At 40.7% G+C, this 24,114-nt stretch overlaps 1 protein-coding gene across 1 annotated transcript in view; it reads right to left on the bottom strand.

The window, feature by feature from the left end:
• The window catches only part of LOC145687244 (glycine receptor subunit alpha-2-like), an 85,103-nt gene that overhangs the window by 36,968 nt on the left and 24,021 nt on the right, over window positions 1–24,114 (bottom strand). Inside the window, exons 4-5 of the mRNA XM_081760719.1 lie at window positions 15,120–15,346; window positions 12,215–12,297 (exon numbers count right to left, since the gene is read on the bottom strand). Coding sequence (XP_081616845.1) covers window positions 12,215–12,297; window positions 15,120–15,346 — 310 coding nt within the window. The remainder of the gene's footprint in view (window positions 1–12,214; window positions 12,298–15,119; window positions 15,347–24,114) is intronic.

Here is a 24,114-nt window from a genome sequence, read left to right as displayed (position 1 = left end):
TGAAGACCATCTGTAAGAAAGCCTATAATCGAATTAACCTTCTGCGCCGCTTAACCGGTACCACCTGGGGACTCACTGCTTACACACTCCTTACTACATATAAAATGTTCTTACGCCCCGTCCTCACCTATGGCTTTCTTGCCTGGATATCGGCCGCCCCATCATTCTATGCTCGATTGCAAATCCTGGAAAGACATGCTCTTCATCTAGCTTTTTGCATTCGCCTTCCCAGTCCTACCCGAGATCTTTACAATCAAACACCTTTTCCGCACATCCTTTACCACCTCGAAACATTACGTCTTCGCTACATCTCACAACGATATCACTCTCACCACCCTCTGCTTTTCGATACAATGCATCAGTGCGCTCTCATCAGACCCCACACTCCACTCCGTCACTCTCCCCTATCACTACTTTTTACACTATACCGCTATACTCTCCCCCCTGATAGCCCTGATTTCATTCTTATCAATGATTTTATCACCGATACAGCCCCGCCATGCATCATTCCATCATTTGCACAGTAGTCCTACTGTTCTACAGGGGCTTCCAACTGTCTTCATCAGATTCGGAGCTGCCCCCGAATCAGAAGATAACATGCATTTGTTTTACTAACACAACCCGATGATGTGATGTCTAGTGCACCTCACCATCATCCCTATCATCCCACCTCAATAATGATTATGGTTAATGGCCACAATGTCCACAACTCTCCACGATGTAATTATTTCCCCACTCCTATGATGAATGAATAAATAACTGCTACCAAGTTATAATTTGCTATGTAAAATATAAGGTTTAATTAAGTTGAATGAAACTCTAGAAACCCACTCCGTTCTCCACTCCTAGCTATTCCCTGTAACCCACTTCCCGATATAAAGGGCGGCACCCTTTGGACGGGTGCTAGTCGTAGTCGGCTAGCAAATAAAAAAAACTTTGGTGTTACCCGAAGAAAGGGCACAATCCTTTAACCGGGGTGACGGGCAAAAAAAAACTTTGGTGTTCAACCTTTTACGAAACGTTAAAGGCACCACGTGGGGTGTTAATACAAAACTTCTACTGCTAACATATAAAGTCTTTGTACGCCCAGCAATTACGTATGGATATCTTGCCTGGTTATCAGCAGCACCAACTTTCTATGAGCGTCTGAATGTTCTCGAAAGACACGCCTTACGTCTGGCCTACTCTCTCGCTTTCGATACTTCCACTGCTGAAATATATCGTCGTACGCAATTTCCAACCATTTTGTCACACCTCTACTATCTACGCCAACGCTACATAGCGACACGAATCCAATTGGCGCATTCCATCGTCCATGAGCTGTTAGACCAAGTTCCTGCTGTACCACGCTATGCCTACCCACCACTGGATCATCTCTTAGCAATATACGAATGCACCGAAGCCATAGATCAGTATAATTCTGACCGCCGTATCTACCACCGAAATCCACATATATATTGCCCATAACCTCCGTACATGTACTCATGAAGCATTTTAACACACTAGCCAACTCTGACATATTCTCGTCAACTTGATTTTGCTATTAGTTCCCTACTTCAATCCACATTATTATATAGCCTGAAATCATTCTCCATGTCACATAAATCAAAAAAGTTGAAAATATCTCTGGCCACAGAGAAGGTGTTACCTTTACGGCCCGCCCATCCATTGGATGGGAATGAAACTCTTATAAAAAGAAATGGTGTTCAAACGTCATAAATACTGTAATAGTCGCAATCCAGACCGCTTACATTTAACTCTCTTGGACTCTACAATACCACTTCAAAACAGTCTCAAATACCTGGGCGTAACCTTTGACAAACATTTAACCTGGAAGCCTCGTCTAAAACACCTGGAAACTAATATCCGCCGCCGTTTGAACTTATTACGCAATCTGAAAGGCACCACGTGGGATCTCAATACAAAACTTCTTCTGCTTACCTATAAAGTTTTTGTACGCCCAGCAATTACGTACGGTCATCTCGCCTGGTTATCAGCAGCACCAACTTTCTATGAGCGCCTGAAAGTTCTCAAACGACACGCTTTACGTCTGGCCTTTTCTCTTCCTCTCGATATTCCCACAGCTGAAATATATCATCGTGTGCAATTTCCAACACTTTTGCCACACTTATACCATCTACGCCAACGGTATATCCAAAAACGAATCGATTTGGCACATCCAATTATCCATGAACTGCTAGATCAAGTTCCGGCTTTACCTCGCTATAACTACCCACCACTGGACCATCTGTTAGCTATATACAGTGTTGGGCAAAATCAATTGAAATCAGTTGCAATTGATCAATCAATTGAAAGTAATTGCTCTGAAAATCAATTGCAATTGATTTCAATTTGTAATTGACAATTAATTTCAATTGCAATTGAATTCAATCATAAAATTTGTATTTAAATTTTCGTCAATTGTTAATTGTTAATTGGTCACCAGGCAATTGAAACTTTTAATTGTTAATTGTCAATTGCAAAGGGTGCAATTGAAACATTCAATTGTTAATTGCAATTGACAATTGAAACTTGTAATTGTTAATTGTAATTGTTAATTGCAATTGAAATCAGCAATTAAAACTGAAGATAAGAAGATGTGTGTATATTGTATTGTCCACTTGTTACTGTTTTACATATTTCAAATAAGGTACTTATAAGAAATGCTGGATACCTACCATCCTTTCCCCCCCTGGGAAGAAAGCCGTGAAACTAAGTATTTTATAAATATATTATGTTTCTGGTTCTATCCCCCTTGAAAGAGCTCTATATGCCCGTCATGCATACAATAGGAATGAGCACGAGCGAGTTCGAGCGAGTTTTCTTTAAAACTCGACTCGACTCGAAGCAGACATCTTTGAGTTCGACTCGAGATCTCGGCTCGAAAAATTTCCCCCAACTCGACTCGAATTCGGATCGAGTTTCCAGTCGAGTCGAGCCAATTCGAGCTAAATCCTTTGTGTACTTCCAAGTACTACTATACAATGATACTACTACTACTACTACTATAACTAATTATTATTATAACACCGTGTACCTGTATAAACATGGAATATAGGTGGTTTGTATCGGAATACTAAAAATTAGTTAACTGTCGATCTCGGTAGTCAAGAAATCTTCAGGAGGCAAGGACATCGGTCACGAGGTTCTTGGTTTGAGTTCAGGAGGAGCAAGTATTCGGGCTCGAGCCAAAAATTGTTAGAAGTTATGGGACTCCAGCCAAACATGTTTAAAACTGCTCGACCCGGGTTTAGGGTTGTCAACGACTCAAGCGGCTCGCTCACAGCTCATTCACTTATAGAGCCGAACCGAGAAGTGAGCCGAGCCAACAGCTCATCCAACCGAGCCAGCTCGAGCCGAAGGCTCACACGAGCAGAACCGAACCGAGCTGATTGCTTACCCCAACCGAGCCGGTTCGAGCCATTGGCTCAGTTAAGCTAACTCGAACCCAGCCTATGGACTCGTTTCAACGGAGCTGGTTCGAGCCATTGGCTCCAATCAAGACGAGTCGATAGCTCATCTTTACCGAGCCGGTTCAAGCCATTGGCTCAATTGTGCCCAGTCGATGGGTAATCCCAACCAAGCCAGCTCAAGCTGTACGCTCAGTTGAACCGAGCCGGGCCGGTTGACATCACTATTCCGGTTGGGCTTCTACTTTGGCTAAAAAAAAAATGGACCGTGCAGTTCTCAGCCTTGATGGTAAGAACTACAAAAAATGATATGAAATCTTTAGTTTTACGTCCCACGATTATTCCGGTTAGGCTAAAGGAGACGGTGATGATGGCAAATGAGTGAAATGAAGAAAGTAGGAGGAAACGAGAGAACCCCGAGAAAATCCACGAGCACAGTGTTTGTCCACCACAAAGTCCAAACTGCGCGAGCTGGGATCCAACCAGGGACCTCAAGCACCGGAGGTGAACGTTCTACCACTGACCCACCGCGCCCCCTGGTAAGAACTACAGTATATACTTATATTGGTGCTCACGGCGTCATTAACTTGTTCCACCACCAACGAATTTCGAGGTACTTTGTTTTGCATCTTTTGTGCGTGTTTTGTGTCGCTTTGTGCGCCCATTCCCACACTTTGTGCATCACCGGAAGTGGGTCAAAATGGGCCTACAAATATGGTGGGACAAATTATTGCTCCTCCGCCACCAATGAATTTCGAGGTCGTTTCCTTCACATCGTTTTGTGCCGTTTTGTGCCTCTACTTCCGTTTTGTGAGTCATGGGAAGTGGGTTAAAATGAGTGCCCAAGGTGGGACGAAAATGACCAAGAGTTCCGCCACTATTAAATCTCGAGGTCGTTAATTTCACATGGCGTACCCTTTTGTGCGTCTATTTCGACGTTTTGTGCCTCACTGGAAGACGGCCAAAATGGGCCTCAAAGGTGGGACGAAATTGACCCACTGCTCCGCCACTACCGAATTTTGAGGTTCTTCCTTTCGCATGGACTAGTGAATGTTTCGTACTGTTTCGTGCCCCCATTTCCACGTTTTGTGCGTTACCAGAAGTGGGTCAAAATGGGCTTCCAAGATGGGACGAAAATGACCCACAGTTCCGCCACTATCGAATTTCGAGGTCGTTAATTTCACATCGCGTACCCTTTTGTGCGCGTATTTCGACGTTTTGTGCGTCACTGGAAGACGGTCAAAATGGGCCTCGAATGTGGGACGAAAATGACCCACTGCTCCGCCACTACCAAATTTCGTGGTCCTTCCTTTCGCATCGACTAGTGAATGTTTCGTGCCGTTTCGTGCCCTTATTTCCACGTTTTGCGCGTCACCAGAAGTGTGTCAAAATGGGCCTCCAAAGTATGACCAAAATGACCCATTGTTCCGACACTATCGAATTTCTAGGTCGTTTCTTTTGCATCGTTTAGTGCTTATTTTTTTAAAAGTTTTCTGTACCTACTTCCTCGTCTTGTGCGTCACCGGAAGTGAGTTAAACAGGCCTTTAAAGTGCGAGTTAAATGGCTCACTGTTCCGCCACTATCGAATTTCGGGGTCGGTTCTTTCGCATCGCTTAGTGCCTGTTTTGTACGTTTTGTGCGTCACCAGAAGTGTGTCAAGATGAGCCTCCAAGGTGTGACGAAAATGACCCACTGTTCCGACACTATCGAATTTCTAGATCGTTACTTTCGCATCGTTTAGTGCCCTTTTTTTAAAGTTTTCTGCGCCTATTTCTCGTCTTGTGCATCACCCGAGGTGAGTTAAACGGGGCTTTAAAGTGGGAATTAAATGCCTCACTGTTCCGCCACTATCGAATTTCGGGGTTGGTTCTTTCGCATCGTTTAGTGTGTATTTTGTACCGTTCTGTTCGCCTACTTCCACGTTTTGAGCATAACCAGAAATGCGTCAAAATGGTCCATCAATGTGTGAGGAAATAGAGCCATTGTTTCGCCACTATCGAATTTGGAGGTCGTTTCTTTCGCATCATATAGTGCCTACTTTGTACTGTTTTGTGCTCCTATTTCCACTTTAGTGCGACAACGAAAATGGGTCAAAATGGCCTACAAGTATAGCGGAATAACTTAATGCCGTTCCGTCACCATCGAATGTCGAGGTCGTTTTCTTCACATTTTTTATGCATGATTTGTGTCGCTTTGTGCATCAGTGGGAGAGGGTCAAAATGGACCTTGAAAGTGGAATGGATATGTCTTTTTCTGCCATATTTGTAGGTCGTCTTTGACCCACTTTCGTTGGCCTACAAAACGTGAAAATATGAGCAGAAACGGTAAAAACATGCACTAAACAATGCGAAAAAGCGACCTTGAAATTCCATACTGGTGGGAGAGAGGGTCATTTTTCTTCCCACATTCAATGCCCATTTTGACCCACTACCATTGATTCACAAAACGTGGAAATAGGTTTACAAAACGGTAGAAAACACGCACAAGATGATGTGAAGGAAACGACCTCGAAATCTTCCTGACGGAACAGCATTTACTTGTTCCACCATGTTTGTAGGATAACATTGACCCACTTCCGGTGACGCAGAAAACTAGGAAATAGGCGCACAAAACGACACAAAAAATTTCCATGTAATTAAGCTAAATTTCCATTTACGTTTGTAAGCTTAATTATATGGAAAATTTTATACATTTTTCCTTTACGTTGGTCTACTTTACGTTGATTTGGTACTTTTAAATTTTATTCAGTTTTCCACTGAAAAGTATCTATAATTCAACAAGGAAATAATTATTAATTATAATTATTATCTATATAATTGAATTCATTGTAATTTGTTCCATAACAAACACTTTACCATTTCGTACTAGCTGTTATGCCCGTTCTTCGCATGGATCAGATAAAATATCAATGTAAACGAACTGAACAACGGGAGAACAATTAAGAAACATTTCTAAAATTGGATATATTTTGTGTGAATATATATCCAACAACGTACATGTGTTTTCATTGGGAAGGCCGATGGGGGCTGAATTTGAACGTATACACTATCGGGGGTGTCACTATAAGTCTGAGCAACCCCAATAAATATGGATTCGACACAAATTTTACTACTTTTACATGTCCCGGTAAACCACCCCTCAGACCCCCTTGGTTCGTGTTGTGAAAAAATCTCCTCTGGCCCCCACCAACCCCCAACCAATACCGCGAAAACTATGAATGTGACACTAACATCTGCCATTTTTCTACTACTTTTTACATATGCCGGTAAAAGTCCCTATAATTCTCTGGTTCCAATTTTGAAAAAAAACAATGCCTCTGGCCCACAGCCAGTGGGGGATGTATTTGGAAGTCAACGCCTGTGGAAGTATCACCATTCTTCTCAGCGACAGCGAAAACTATGGATTTGACACTAATATCGGTCACTTTCCATTATTTTTACATGTCTCGCAATTCCGCACCCCCGGTGACTCCCGGCCCGCATACAATGGTGGCTAAATTTGAAAATCATCGCCAATGAAAGTATCACCATTGATCTCAGCCACCGCGAAAACTACGGATTTGACATCGGTCATTGTGGATTATTTTTACATGTCTCGTGATCCTCTTTATAAAGCCCCTCTTTCATAGCTGATGGGGGCTAAATATGAAAGTAAACGCGGTCTTGAGTTTCACCATTGAGCTCAGCTATCCCGATTTGACATTAATATCGGTCATTTTCGATTATTTTTACATGTCTCGGAATTCCCCCCTATGGTGACCCAAGGCCTGCATACAACGCTGGATGAATTTGAAAGTCATCGCAAATGCTAATGTCGCCATTGATATCAGCAACCGTGAAAACTATGGATTTGACACTAATATCGGTCATTTTGGATTACTTTTACGTTTAGGTATCCCCTCCCCCGTTGACCCACGGCCCGCAGCCGAACACGGTGAATTTGGAAGTTAATGATGCGATCGGAGTTTCACCGTTGATCTCAGCGACTACGAAAACTATGAAATCGATACTGATATCGTTCTACTTTTACATGTCCCGGTTAACGCCCCCCTGAGACCCCCTAGTTCGAATTTTGTTGAAAACGCTTTGCCTTGGTGTGGGACCTGGACCAAGGTATCTTTGACCAAAATTTGGTAACTCTCGGTCGACTTTTCTGGTCCCCAGGCCGGTCCCGGTAAACGTCCCCTGGAGACCCCCTAGTAAGGAATTTAAAAAAAAAACTCTTCGTCTTGGTCTGGGGCCTAGACCAAGCTACCCGTGACCAAATTTTGAAAAGTTTCGGTCCACTCGTCTCGTCCACAGGCCGCACAAAGACAGACAGACACACGAACAAACTCTATTTTATTTATATTAGAAAGGTCAGATCCGCCGTTATTGTATTAGTGCGGTGCTTGAGCGATTGATCGTAGAAATTCAAACTCCGTTGAGTGATAATTTTATAGGCTTGTTTTATTACAAGTTTAAACTCTTTAGTCAGTACAGAAGAGGGCGTGAATCATGTGTCAGAGTTGATGACAATGGGTTTTGGCGGGTCTGTGGGTCACAGTGGGTAAGAGTGGTTTATGGTGGGTGGTGGGTCAGAGTGGGTCACGGTGGGCCGTGGGTCACGACGGGTGGTGAGTCAATTGGTCGTGGTTGGGAGACCCGGCTTCGATTCCCGGCGGGAGCTCATGTGGTTCGGATTCCACGTTAATCAGTAGGTCCACGTCTCATATAGCCTCGCTGCTGAACGGGACGTTAAACTCAAATCAATCAATTGGTCGTGGCTAAAGTTTTCATTGCCCACGCCCTCTCTGAACTACAGTGTTGAAAATTAATTAGTGAAAATCAATTGCAATTGATCAATCAATTGAAAGTAATTGCTGTGGAAATCAATTGCAATTGAATCAATTGCCAATTAATTTCAATTGCAATTGAATTACAGAATTCAATTGCAATTACTTTCCACTGCAATTACTTTCAATCAATTGATCAATTGCAATTGATTCTCCTTTTTCAATGGCCAACTGCAATTAACAATTAACCATTACTTATTTCAATTGTTAATTGCAATTAACAATTAAATTTACAGATTAATTGTTAATTGTTAATTCAATTGAAATTTGCCCAACACTGGCTATATACGAACGCACCGAAGCCATAGACCAATATAATCCAGAAAGCCGCATCTACCACCACCATCCGCATATATATTGTACTTAACTGAGTGCCTTAATACAGATCCCACATAGTTCCTTCTTCAGCTCATAGTATCATATATCCTGTAACCATTCTAAAAATGCAACGTCCCATACAATTACAAATCTCTGGCCACAGAGAAGGTGTTGCCTTCTACGGCCCGTCTATCTCCGGATGGGAATGAAATTCTTGCAAAAAAATTTTTTTGGTGTTATAGATGGTGTTACTGCGTAAGGCACCAAATATATAAACTCTTTTTTTCTTATGCTTTTACATCACCTCTGCACTACGAGGAAATCACCTGTCCTACATGTAAGTCATCTGGGTACTGCGTGTAAATCACCTATGTGCTACCTGTAACTCATCTCTGTCCTACATGAAAATCACCTGGGTACTGCGTGTAAATAACCTGTGTGCTACGTGTAAATCACCTCTGTCCTACATGTAAATCACCTGTGCACTACATGCAAATCGAATACGTGCTACCTCTAAATCAACTTTGCGGTAGGTGTAAATCACTTGTGCAGGACATGTGCATTGCACATGTACTGCGCACGTGAAGATGTTGAATAGGACCTGTGACGCTTATGTGCATCACATGTACAGGCGTGTATTTATACAAATGATGCACATGTTGCATCCGTGCAATTTTACATGCACTATACGGGTACTGTACGTGCATTGTGCTGTCTGGGTAAGAAATAACATATATTGAAGTTATAATTTGTGAACTAATGATTTTATCCTTCTGGTAGTCCTGATGGCCCCTTGTAGTAAAGAGCGCAAGAGTCTTGGTCTTGCAGTTTCTGCAAGAGTCTTGCATGCAAGACCAAGACCAAGACCATACCTGTAAGACCAAGACCAAAACTCTTGCGCAAGAGTCTTGCACAAGTGCCGGCTCAGTGGTAGAGCGTCCACCTGGTGTTGGGGTCCCTGGTTCGATCCCAGCTTGCACCATGTGAGCTTTTTTGTGGATAGAGATCGTGTGCATAGGTTTTTTCGGGGTTTTCCCGTTTCCTCCTACTTTTTTGATTCCACCATTTCATTCATTTCTCACCATCACCATCTCCCTTAACCTTGGTGCATAATCGTGGCACGTAAAACTAGATATTACATCATTTCAAAACATATTAGTGGTGTTCTAAAACTAAAGAGAAATGTAGTATTGAACATAGGTAATTCCGTACACCATAGGTGCCGACTACATGGGTATGGCCTTGGCTGCAAGGATCAAGTATCCGTTAGAAATATTTAATGTGTGCTCAAAAAATTAATATCGAAATAACACTTTCATGACATTGACAAAAACTTAGTGTATGTGACCGCAAGTTTGATTTCATGGGCGGGGGCTTATACGTTCAATAATTTTTTATCAATATAACTTTTATCCTCCTGAGGTATACGGCACATCGAGGATTGAGCGATATAGCATTATACAACAATAAATAATCCATATTCACAAGTGAAAGTGATTTTGTACAGTTATTTCAAATAACTTGGAGTTTGATGCTGTGTTTTTGTATTTCTAATATAGGACAAAAGTATTTGTATAAATTGAGTTTACACGAAAGACATGGACAGTTGAGTCGTTTTCAGTTTTTACTCAAGTTATACTAAAGTATTAAGAGGTTTGATTATAATCGTTATTATTTTAATTTTCTCTCTTTTTTTGGTCAGTATTGCTAACATCATCATCATCATAGCTATTCTGCCATTATTGGCAGGTCACTTGCTGCAACTCAGAAGCTTCGATATACGGTGGTCCTCAGCTAGTCTCTTCGTCTTGACGTATCAATTTTCTGTTTTAATACCTTTCCCCAACTATAGTCTTCTTTGTCCTCTCTCTAACTTTCCTTCCCTCATATATCCTCTAGCATGTTCCTCATAATACAGTTCCTCTTCAGCCAATGGCCCAACTAGTTCCCTTTCCTCCTCTGAATTACCTCTAAAATTCTTCTTTTCTCCCCCACTGCTACAATTTCTAACACCTCATTTGTTTTCCGTTCAACCCAGCTAATTCTCTCATTTTTTAGAAAGCCACCAACATTTTTTTTTAAATCGCTTTTGCGTAATGTCCATGTTTCTGTTCCATAGAATACATATTTGAATCAGTAAAATAAAATCTCAATATTTAATTGGAAGTTTGTTCAATACAAAGATTAGCTAATCGTGGTTGAAAAGAAAAAAATACTTGATGCCTTTGGAGTGTAAAAATAATATAGCAATTCATGATATTTCAGTAATCTGTGCCGTCTTGATTTTCTTTGATGGTCTCCCCAATTTAGGAACCAGTGGAATATTGAATCTGTTAAAAAATAAAAAGATTACGAAACGTTGTAATTTATAAGTAGTGAAGTGTGGGGGCCCATTTAAAAAATAATGGTTATCGCCTATGTTGTACACTATCATCATACTTACACGAAGGTAAACTATATTACATTTAGGAACATACATTGTATTTCCATTACTATTGGCGCATTGTAGAATTTATCCAGAGTAAAATTTACCTATGAAAGCATAAAATTTCTTAAAAGCAAGACTTGCAAGACTCATGCAGCAAGACCAAGACCAAGACCAAAGGTTCCAGTGCAAGACCAAGACCAAGACTGGTTGTGCAAGACCAAGACCAAGACCAAGACCAAGACCACCCGGGTCTTGGTGTTGGTCTTGCATTTGCTCATCACTAGCCCCTTGTCCTATATAAACCTTCAGCAAATAAGCAACAGTGTCACGTGTATACCTCGTCAAGCAGGGCGTGATATTTTCTCAATATTGAACTCGGAAGTCGTTTCTACCTCTTCTGGTTTTAGTTGAGAGATTAGAGTGGAAATGAAGTATAGGCCTATTATTGGGATGCTTAACTGATTACGGAAAACCACCACCACGTATTATCGTTATACTCTATAGCTTCTGGGTTTAGTACAATTAAAACCGGAGATGGTTGATTTCTGTCACTTCCGGTTTCAGTAGATAGATTAGAATGGAGGTAGAGTATATTCTTGGTACGCTTAATTGATTACATAAAACGCTTCTAGCTACCTATTACCGTTCTTATTCTAAGATTATCAACGTTAAAACCAGAAGTGGTCACTTCTGTCACTTCCGGTTTGAATAGGGCTTAATAAGGAGATAACGTCTATCCTTGGAGCGCTAAATCGATTTCAAAAAGCGCATATCGCTATCTCTTATCTTTTTTTCTATGCACGAGTACATCAGTATTGAAACCGGAAGTTGTAGTGAATTTCTCCCACTTCTGGGTTTAGTACAGAGTCAAAAATAGAAATGAAATGTATTCTTGGGACGCTTAATCGATTGAAGAAAATGACTGCTCGCTATTAACATTTCTGCTTTATAGTGAGCAACATGAAAACCGAAAATGGTTTATTTTTACCATTTTTTGATTTGAGTCTTGCCTCCCTCGACAAACTTATTTCCTAACTTTTAATCTTCAACATCCTGACCAAATTTGGTGGTGATCCATCAAATAATTCTTGAGATTTTTGTCTCCTAACGGACGGACACACGGACAGGGTAAATATAAAAAGCAGGTTTGGTAAACCAAACTTCTTGATAAATTGATTATATATAGAAATTCGGTTTACAAGAGATTTTATATGAGTACTTACAGCTTTCTATCATCATGGAACACACTTGAGTATCATGTGGATAAGATTCAAATTTCATCGCACAAGACAATACCAAAGTAAGCCTGAAAAACAATATTTTAAACTAATTGAGTCATTTTAATACTAACAAATTGTTATTTTTCATATTTTGTAAACTGTTTAATTATCATGAGAGTAATTTATCTGACTTATTTAATCAATTTATTAATCCAAATTATAGATTAAAGAGAAATGGTTGAGCAAGGATATGTAACAACAATATTCAACCGGTTTGCCTTATTGTAGAAACCAAGGACGTTATAAAGTTGAGAATCTGCCCATATGTATCTGCACCTTATTAACTCAATGAGCCTTGCCCCCAAAACATTCGAGCATCGGCACGTCTGATTGGCTACTCTCGTATCCGCCATTAATGATGGCTCAAAACAGGCCCGTATTTATATATTGTGCGCCCTTGTGCTCCAAATAATTTGCCGCCCCCTTCCCACCGAAAGCAACCTATACTAGAGTTGATTTCACAGTTTTTGGAGTCGCTGAGATGAATACTGACAGTTTTATTCCAACTCAGCTCCCCAGGGAGGGGCGAGATTTTAAAATTATTGTAAAACGACATATATAAGTGTTGAATCCATAGTTTTCGAAGTCGCTGCGTTTAACGATATAAGTTTTCATGATGTTCAAGTTTATCCTCACCCCTTGGAGTTCGGATGGGAGAGGATGACTTTTTAAAAAAAATAATGAAATAAGCTAGTTATTTAGTACTACTGTACTTGGAGCGAATTAAACACATGAAAATATTTATTTCCTCGCGCTTGTGCGGGACTCTGCGGGATGCTAGTTTTAAATATTACTTTATGTGAATTTTTAAAAAATCCAAAATTTTGCCGCCCCCATTATTCTGACGCCCTGTGCTAGAGCACAGAATAGCACTTACCTATATACGGGCCTGGCTCAAAACATTGCGATCTTAGTGGGCAGAGCGGGCAGAGTAGGGGGGGGGGGGTGAAACTATGACGTATGGTTTCACGATTTTGTTGTATAGGCAGATTCTCTATTTTATAACTTCCTTGGTAGAAACTCACTCTCCATTGTATTATAGGAGTCATTTCCAACTGAATGTTCTATGATGCCAATGCTTCTTAACCTTTTTAAATAAACCACGTGGAGGTAGAGAGAAAAAGCTGGCAGCAAACCTGGCGTCGTTAAAAACCAGTAATGACAAGGAAGAAAGACATTGATGACGTAGCCGATGGTTTTGCAAACACACTATTCGTGGAACCCTGACTACTAGTACATGCCAACAGTTATTTTTATTCCATTCCCCTACCTCGGCCCCGCCCCTCCTTTGCACCACCTACTTCGCACAGTCCTTTCAATCGTAAAACCGTACTCCTAACGTCATACAATGGCCAGTTGGAAACGGCTGTATTGCAGAGTACCCGGAGATATAAATTAACTGTGCCAAGACGAATTCGAGACCTCTAGTAATACATCACTTGATTCATCTGCAGATATACAAAATGGGCACACAAAGTCGCTTTCCCTAATATATGAAAAAATACTTGTTTTGGGGAAAGCGACTTTGTGCCCACCCAGTACATATTCTCCATTGTTACATGTTTGGTCATACCAGTCACATTCCGCACAACAGGCTAATAGAACCCAAACCAATAAAGGCTTCGTCTATGTTGATAATTTACCTGTTCCAGGACATATGGCTTCTTAAAATCCAACGCCATGATGAAACTTCTATTTGTTTGCTTAATTTTGATTCATAAAGCTCTATGAACCACGATTACTCTTAGGCTAATAGAGACAAGATACTTGCTGGGACTCAAATCCAGGATAACTAGAAGGAAATTTGAGTACCCATTTAGCTACTCTGAAGACCAGTACACTTTTACAAAGATACTGATAACTTTAATGTTATTCTCAAATTCCTGCACAGTGGAGGGAGTATGTTTCAACGGATACAAATAACACAGACGAATTTTGTAATGTTAGCCAGTCTCTTGGCTGAGGGATTGTAAGGAGCTCTTGCGAGACACACAAACCATAAAAAAAAGAAACCATCAACAATTGAGGACCTGAATTGTAAAACATCCCAAGTCAATTTCTTTTTCGAATTTTCAGTTTCTTTATTTTTTCGTCAGAATCTATGTTCCAGAGGCTATTTGCTTACATATAGTATTATAACCTCAGTCCAACTCAAAATCTTATTTTTATTACAAAATAATTTCAACTGAATAGAATAATACTCCATGTCAAAGGACTTGGGATGTTATTCAACTCAGTTGAGGGCTTTAAGACGCTTTTGCATCAGACGAATCACTTCGGTGCAATGGAAAACCTTAGTGACTGAGGAAAATTGTGTTCGGCTATAACGCTGTGTTTGACCTTAGCTGTAAACAACGAGAAACCAAAATGAATTGGCTCTCAGACATTTAATAGCGATATTATTGGATTCTTTCGGCCACCTTTTGAAGTCGGTGCGGCAATACTATTTTTCGCCTTTTTTTATTTTGGTACATTTTTATACTTAATATCACAATGACACGTAAACCGTAACAATAACTCAATAATATTACGATAGAACACAGTGGATTCATTTCAGGATTTGGTTTGGGAGGACAAGGGGACAAGGGTATCCAATATGAGTAGATTTAAGTGTAACAAATTATTCACACATTTTACTTGTAACGGTACTTAACAACACCAAAATATTTCAAATTGAAGACCTGAATTGAGAAACATCCCAACTCTACAGACATATTTTTCACGTTGATGTATCTGTTACACACAATTGCAGCTTATTGAAGCAAATATTTGCTGCATGAAACATTCTTTTTAATTGCTAAAGGATCACGTATAATCAAAAGGATTATTTTTATTAAAACGCACTTACTTGGACATGTAAAGTAGTGTTTTGTCATGATAGAGCCACAGGTAGTGATTTGGAATACTCATTTCATGGAAAGTGACTTTCTTAGCGTTCTTGAAAAAACAATCTGGCCGCCAAATGTTATGTAACCAACCTACATCAAGGATTCTGTATTCTTCCTTCATGTTTTCTGGAAGTCTTAGCCTTGGATCTCTCCAACTCTGGGCCAGGAATATATCTGCGACGTATGTCTGCAAAATAATAATAATAATAATAATAATAATAATAATAATAATAATAATAATAATAATAATAATAATAATAATAATAATACGTTGGTGTTTCATCCCGCAAGTCACTTAGAACAGCGGCATCGTGTCTGTGTGAAGAATTATCATGGAGATTTAAAAAGTAGAATAATTACAAATGTGTTTTTTATGGAATTTGCTATCCGTTTTCAACTGTAATACTGTACTTGCGTGAGAATTACATGCACTGTCATCGAGAATCAAACATGAAACCACATGTCCAGAAAATATGCACTGAACACTCATGTTCTAATTGGTGAAAACTAAATCAATTCAAAATAGTAGAATTTGTTTTTTAAAAGTGAAGATTAGACGCCAAAACTAGGGATGGCCAGATCCGGATATTTTTGGATCCGAAAATCCGGATCTTGGATCCGGATCCGAAAAAACGGATCTTGGATCCGGATCCGAAAATCCGGATCTTGGATCCGGATCCGAAAAAACGGATCTTGGATCCGGATCCGAAAATCCGGATCTTGGATCCGGATCCGGATCCGAAATTTCGGATCTTGGATCCGGATCCGAAATTTCGGATCTTGGATCCAGACCTGAAAAACCGGATCTTGGATCCGGATTCGAAACTCCGTGTCAGAAAATTCGGGTGTTCCGAATCAGCAAAATTTTCGAAATTATTGACAAAGTGATTTTCATTCCTATGCTTAAAATAAGATTTTAAGACACTTTTGGTATCTGATCGTGTGACAGCCTTGCGTTCTCTTCATTCTGTTGATATTTGGTTTTCGTGTCTTAATATGTCACAATTACTCCAAATTTGATTGAGTAAAACTGTCGACTTAGGTGAGAGCAATCTCATTGTCAGATTCGATTCTAGTAGAAATACTTGACCGAAAAGGTAGTAAATCTTTTTTAAAGCGGTCGTCCTGATGGAAATTTGTCCTTTGTTTTCTGTAACACTAGTCAAATGCTGGGATGAAACCTTAGTCTCAAGCCCAAGCTTCTTCATTAGACTCAGGCTGCTTACTTTTCTAATTCTTTCTGAGTTATTGTGGTCACTGAATGAGGCCATTTCCTAGTCGTGATGGGCTAGGCCATTGCTAATAGAACAGCCCATAAAATATAGATCAAATCAAATTAAGGAGCAACTTCCTTTTCTTGCTCTTGATGAGATTTTTTTCTTTCTTTAAAAATACGTTTCTCTGTGACCGTACCACTCCAGTTAGAATTAAGAATTGTAGTAGAGATGAAGTTCTAAATGGCAATTAATGTATCAAAATCAATGTATTAATGTACTGTATGTGTATACAAAATACCATATGGAGCCTCGAGCAGTAACACGTATCTTTGTAATTAGTAATCCACTACTATTAACTCTGCATAGGTTGTATAAGGAGCTATATCATTCATGTAAACACATAGGCGGATGCAGGGGGATGGCGAAAAGTCGTTAGCCTCTACCCAGCGCCACCATTAACAGTGTACTTTAGTAGTAATTTGTGGCAATTTCAGATCATCTAAGTAATTTTTCACTGCTAGCATCCCCAACCGCCCAATAAGAATCCATCCGCCCCCTCCAGGAGTCCGTTCTGGATTCGGCCCTGCGCAAACATAATATACAACTCATTCAAGAGTACATTTTGGTAGCTTTTTTAAAATTTTTATCTTAAAGGATTGTCATTTCTCGTGGCTACTTATGCAATTTTGTCCACAGGCATACATGCAATTTCCAGTCACTACGCAAATACATTTATGTACTTAATAGACCTCGGCTAGTTGGGGGCTTCGCCACTAGACCCCCGTTACTAGGGCCTCGCACCACTAAAGCCTCTAATCATAATCAATTTAAAAAGAAATGTCTGGGGATTTGCCCTTAGACCCTCTGATATCTCATTTGATCGGCCTATGACCTCGTACCTCGTAAACCTACAACCATACCGAATCTCAGTTCAAATATCAAATTGTATGTAATAACATTCCGGTATCCCGAGACATACCGAATTTCAGTGCGAGTACATGGGGGCTTTCCCCCCAGCCCACACATTTGCTCGGTCTACGGCCTCGCACATCATACGCCTGCAAACACAACGAATTTTAAAGGGGACGCGGTGGCTCAGTGGTGGGATTCGCTGACTGGCTGTTGCCGGGAGTAGACGTTGACAGTTAAGCTCCGGGAATAGTTATTTGCAATTGCGAGCTTCGCCTTTATTTCGACATTACTGAAGAGGATTTGCAAGTTTTGGTAGTGTTTTGTGGCTCCAGTGTTAGTGGTACCATGCAAGAACTTCGTAAGAATAGTGTAAAATTTGGTTTTGACAAAACCACACGCTCGATACGCCCTAGCCCGGCTGAATTACATGCCTGGTTATGTGTACATTTTCCCAACATATTTGAGGATATCCAAGCTTTACAGCTCCATAACGAAGAGTATTGCATGTTTGTTCAATTCAAAAATAGTGATAGTTACGAAAAGTTTATGTCTAAGGCTCCAGACAAATTATCTTTTACCCATTTTGATCAATCTGTCAGCGATGTGTATATTATGGACGCACAAGTTAATCTCACGAGAGTTAAAATTATGGATTTGCCATTTGATTTTCCTAATGAACAAGTGTCTCAGGTATTATGTAATTATGGTGAAATTAAAAGTGTGGAGTATGAAGTCTGGAAAACTGTGTTTCCTACACGCCTTTATAATGGTAACAGGATTTTTTCGATGACGTTAAAAAAACATATCCCTACTCGCTTACATTTTGACACTATTAAAGGCAATGTCTCCTATCCAGGACAGTTACAAACTTGCCACGCTTGTGGATCACTCGATCACCTGATTTCCATGTGTAAACAGCGGCGACGTCCTGCCCGGTCCACGCGGCTGGAAGGGGACACCCCTGTAATGACAGATCTACGTCATGTTACAACAACTACACGTCATGTCCCCGAACGACTTGTGCCCTTGACATCCTCTGTTAGTGCTACAAATTCCGACGCTACGTCCCAACAAGTGTCAACACCGCTATCTACTTCAGAAACTGATTTCCCCCAATTGCCATCAAATGACTCATCCGCTACCATATTACCAGCTAAGCAACCTTCAGTTCCCACTGATTTGGATGACGGGGTACCATGCACCCCCGAGGGCCCCCCAGGTACACCACCCTCATCTCTTGCTTCATATGCGACAGTAGTACTTCAGGATCCAGCGACAGGTCTTCCTTCTGCTAAGCATGGCACGACCCAGGATATAGTGCTTCGTCCAGCTGTACCTTTGCCCGCTGACGTCTTTAATGATGATACAACCTGTTTTTCGCCTATACTATCAGTAAAACACGTGAAGAAACGTAAACCAAATGTACGAGAAAGTGTAAGTGACCTCCAAACGCCTGACCTTGTGGAATAGCAACTGTGGTAAGACTTCACTAGTTTATTTGTTTCGTCTCGTCATCACGAGTTGTATGCTGTTCTGGTGTTTTGCTTCCTGCTTGTGTTACTTGCGTTATGTGGGAAAGTTATGTCAATTTGGGCTTTTCCGGCTTGTGTATAGCAAAGCTATTAACCTATTTTCGAGAAGTTCTTGGTTTTGTGTTTCCAATCCAGTGTTTTTTGTGCGTGTGTGTGAGTGGTCAACAATATATATGGCGTTTCGCAGATTTACTCGGTGTGTGTGCTGTTCTGCGGGCGAGGTACACTTACAGGTATGTGTCCTGGAGATTTTTACGGCCTTGTAAAGTACACATTTATCTTGTGGGTACGCTTTTTGTGTTTTACCTAATGAACGCTGGGGTCAACTCCCGCTCGTATTTAACTTTAAACATTAACTCTATAAGCAGCATATCGAATAAACAGCTATTAGCGCACTTCATGCCGATATTTATTGTTTGCAGGAGGTAAAGGATCCCGACCTATCCTTTGTGTCTAATTATACTGCTATTGTCAATATTGCGCCCCCATCATTGGGCACTGCTTTACTTGTGAAACGAGGCCTCCACGCTACGCATATCCAACTATCTTCGTCAGGGCGGGCCATTCGATGTGTTATTGATGGTATATGTATTTTGGCTGTCTACGGCCCCTCAGGGACAAATCAGCGTATGGCCCGCGAACGTTTTTATCACGAAGAAGTTGTTGACATGCTACCTATTACACGATATCCAATTTTGTTTCTTGGAGACATGAATTGTCACATGTTTCCTCAAGATACGAGCGGTGAATATCACCCATCTCCAGCTTTTCATCGTTTTATTACACATTTGGGCTTAAAAGACATTTGGCTTCATTTTCATAAGAATCATACTTTTACTTTCAAATCAGCCCAAGTGGGCTCACGCTTGAACCGCTGCTATCTCCCGGCAAGCCTCCTAAGCAGAGTATTTGATATACAGCAATATGCGGCTTGCTTTACAGATCATACAGGTATTAAGCTGGTCTTACGCTTTCCGACGCAACTTCCCAAATTGTACGGTCGTGGTTACTGGAAATTAAACAATCAACTTTTAACCATCGACCACGTCCGGTGTTTATTTCATGCTAGTTGGACACGATGGCTACGAGCTCGTACGATCTATCCTAATATTAACATGTGGTGGTGTCGCTACATTAAACCCCAAATTCGTACTTTCTTTCAAGGCATGGGGAAATTACATCGCCAAAACTATCGCGAAATGCACGAATTCTTATACAGTGTCCTATGCGAACTGTGGAACCAACCAAGTAGCGTTTCCAATATGGCGGCGATCATGCGTGTTAAGCACCAATTGAAACAGCTGCAACATACTCAATCATTGAGCGTTCACATTGACGACGGGACGGCAGATAGACTTGTTTCTGAACCTTCATCTTTGTATCATTATGTTAAACGCCTCAATCGCCAAAAACATCAGTTCATCTCTCATGTCCACTTCAGAGGGGCAACAGTTCACTATCAAAGACGGCTTGTACGAGCATTTTCAGGAATATTACACGTCATTGTACGCATTACCCGACGTCAATACAGTATTCCCCCCTTTCCTTACCAAGATCCCATCGTGCCTATCCGAACAAGACTGCACTTCTTTACTTGCGCCCATCACTCTTTCCGAAATCGAGACAACCCTCTCCCAAGTTAAACGGAGTACCTCTCCGGGCAGAGACGGGATCGGGTACCGCTTTTACTCAAGTTTTTTTACACTAGTCTGTCCCATACTCTGTGAATTATTTAATTTTCTGTTGCAAGGTGGACCGGTCTATCAACATGCGTTATCATTCTACTACCCAAAGGCGGCAACCCGACAAGCGTGGAGGACTATCGCCCGATCACACTTCTAAACACAGATTACAAACTTTTTACTAAGCTTTTAGCCACTCGCATTAAGCAAGTTATCCTTCCGTACATCTGCCCCGCTCAAACGGCTTTACACTCCTCCCACAATATTCATACCGCCCTTGCGACCATTCGCGACTTCCTTGCTTATGCCCAATTTCAATCTCTCCCCGTAGGAGTTCTTGCATGCGATTTTCTGAAAGCCTTTGACACCCTAAACCACTCTTATTTGTTTGAAGTCTTACAACAGTATCACTTCCCTCCTCAGATACTTACCGTTCTGCACCAGCTTTATCACAACGCTACTTCCCAGTTACAACTTAATGGCCATCTTCTTTCCCCTTTTGGGATTCATAAAGGGGTCAGGCAAGGTTGCGCTCTCTCGGAAATATTGTTCTGCCTTGCACTAGATCCTCTCCTTCATCAGTTACAGCACCCCCCTACATCGGCTCTTCACAGCTTCAAGCAATTGACAGCCATTTCGTATATGGATGATCTAACGCTCCTCTGTGCGACCACTGTTCAACTTGTCTCAGCGCTACGAAAAGTCGAAGACTTTTCCCTAGCGAGCGGTTTGCAACTTAACCTACACAAAACAACTCTTCTGACGGTCAATAACTTTCAGACCTTGCTTCCCAGGGACGTCTTAACCTCTCTTACCTGCACGACAGAATCCCTCATTCTAGGCGTCCGATTTCAAGCCGTATGCCGCTCGTCTTACGACCATATTTGGCAGCCATTACTCCAGACGCTGCGTATGAATTTAGCATTGTGCCGCTCAAGAACTTTCACTCTAGCTCAACGTATTCAATATCTGAATATTTACATTAGTTCCAAACTCTGGTTCCTAGCGCGTCTTTTTCCACTGCCCGATAAATATGCGCGCCAAATTGATTCATTATTTGGTTGGTTCATATGGAAAGGCTACATGTTCCGCGTGCAACGACGCGTTTTATATCTTCCGACTGCGCGTGGCGGTTTAAATCTCATCAGTGTGCGTCACAAATGTCGAGCTCTTTACATGCTCACCGCCCTACACCATTTGGAACATGCCTCCTCTCACACTGCGCAATGGTTCCAATGCTGGGTAGATCGCCTTTGGCCAGGGAACAATCCTGCCCACGTTCGTTTTCCTGAATCATGTCCAACATACATCTTACAGGTCATCCTGGCCTGGTCGATGGTTCCGAGTGACAAGCCTTCCAAGTCTTGGACTTCTAAATCTCTCTATATCACACTGTTGCAATTTGAATTGATAAATGTTACCCCCCTATGTGAAGTCAGAGAATCGCACCACAATTGGCCTGCTATTTGGCGTACCATTCAAGCTCCGTATCTTACATCCCCAATGAGAGAAGCCTGGTATCGTTTAGTAAATAACTTGACTGTCACAAAAACCAGACTGTTACAGATCGGAAGGAGTGCGTCCGACTTATGTGACTTTTGTCCGCAGGTGGACACTTTACAACACCGATATACACAATGCACGGCTACGCGACCTGCGTGGCAAACTCTGTGTCCCTTTCTTGGGCTGATTTGTCGCAGTTCAGGGAGATATTTCACCTTTGATCTCCTTTTATTTCCGGACTTTCAGTGGTTCCCGCCTACCAAACAACGAGCAGTTACCTGGCTCATCTGCTCTACTATTTTATTTATAGACAACTACCGACCTTTCTGTAACCGACATCTATACCTGACATACTTGAACCGAGTTCGGAAAAAACAGTTTACTCACCTAGACGAGCAAAGATTGTTCGCTCGATTTCTCCAGGTGACTCTCGATGTTTATTCTTAACCGGTAATGTTGTTTGTATTGTATCTTCTCCTTGCACATATATTTTAGGTGTTCATATTTGTCTTTAGATTTAAGCCTATCCATATAAATATGTATCTATATATGTCTCTTACGCAACTGTAGCACAGAATGTATTCTATATTGCGCTAAATAAATACAATTCAAAAAAAAATGTGGGTAGAATGACGGATTAGTAATTCTCGTACTGTTTTGACCCCAGATCGAATCTCATCCGATCCTGTTCAAGTTTTTTTTTACGAAACATTATAGAAGTGTATAATTTGTATGTTAATAAAAACTGAAACAATACAATAAAAAAAAGTGGTAGAGCGTTCACCTCCGGTGCTTGGGGTCCCTGGTTCGATTCCAGCTCGCGCCGTGTGGACTTTGTGGTGGACAAACATCGTGCTCGTGGGTTTTCTCGGGTTTTCCCGTTTCCTACCACTTTCTTCATTTCATTTATTTCTCATAATCACCGTCTCCTTTAGCCTAACCGGCATAAGCGTGGGACGTAAAACTTAAAGATTTCATTTCATAACGAATTTTTGTTCAAATAACAAGTTTCATTTCTCTAACATTCCAGGATTCCGAGATATAAAAGTCTTTTCTCCCCGCCCCTTTTCTTCCCCTCTAAGACATACATCAAAAAACGCTTAAGTACATACCTAATTATTTCAAATGCAAAGTCCAAATACCAAATTCTATGCTCCTAACCTTCAGAGGTTCCCAGATATCGACATGTTATTATAATAATTACAATCCCCACCCTCTTTCCTTTCCATCTCTTCTCTTTTCCTTTTTACTAAAACGTCAAAAAACACTGAAACACATGTCAAATTATTTTCAATGAGAAATGCAAATACCAAATTTCAAGTCTCTAACCTTAAATGATTTAACATATTAATACAATAATTCTAATCTCCACTTAATTTTCTTCTCGCCCTTTTTCTTCCCTTCTGGGCCACATATTAAAAAAACGTTTAAATACGTATCTAATTATTTTAAGTGAGAAGTTCAAATACCAAATTCCATGTTTCTAACCCTTTAAGTTTCCGAGATATAGGCATATTATTATACTAATTGCAATAATTGCAATTACCACCCGTTCTTTTACTTTCTACATCTTCCCTGCCCCTTCTAATTTAAATAGCTATCAAAAAGCACTTTAACAAGTATCAAATTATTTTCAATGAGAAACCCAAATACCAAATTTGAAGTATCTAACGTCAAGAATCATCATTATTTTCCACCCCATTTCCCCCCTTCCTCGTCGAATTTCCCAAAGTCCTTCCTTAGTAGTATCCTACGTCACAAAGCCTATAAACTGTCCAAATTTCACGTTTGTAGCTTAAGCGATTTGGCCTGTACGGTGATCTGTCACTCACTCACTCAGGACTTTGCCCTTTTTATATAGAGAGATTTAAAATTTTATGGGAAAGCCATGGATTTTGTCCTAAAGCCGCCAGTGTCTTAGAAATTTAATAGCTTTGCTATAAACTTTAAGCAATCAACTGACTGAACTGCGTCTATATGTATTATGTAAAATGCCGCTTATGATATTTATTTTGCTCGTAATAAAAAATAGAAATAATGACGAAAATTCAAAGACATCCATGATTTTAGCGTAATGCTGAAAGAGTTCAGATCATTGAATTAATCATA

Source organism: Thermobia domestica, chromosome 6 (assembly GCF_964235325.1).
Source record: "Thermobia domestica chromosome 6, izTheDome1.hap1.1, whole genome shotgun sequence".
In the NCBI taxonomy this organism is placed as follows: Eukaryota; Metazoa; Arthropoda; class Insecta; order Zygentoma; family Lepismatidae; genus Thermobia; species Thermobia domestica.
Note: the sequence above shows the minus strand (reverse complement) of the source record. Positions and strands in the feature narration are given on the sequence as shown.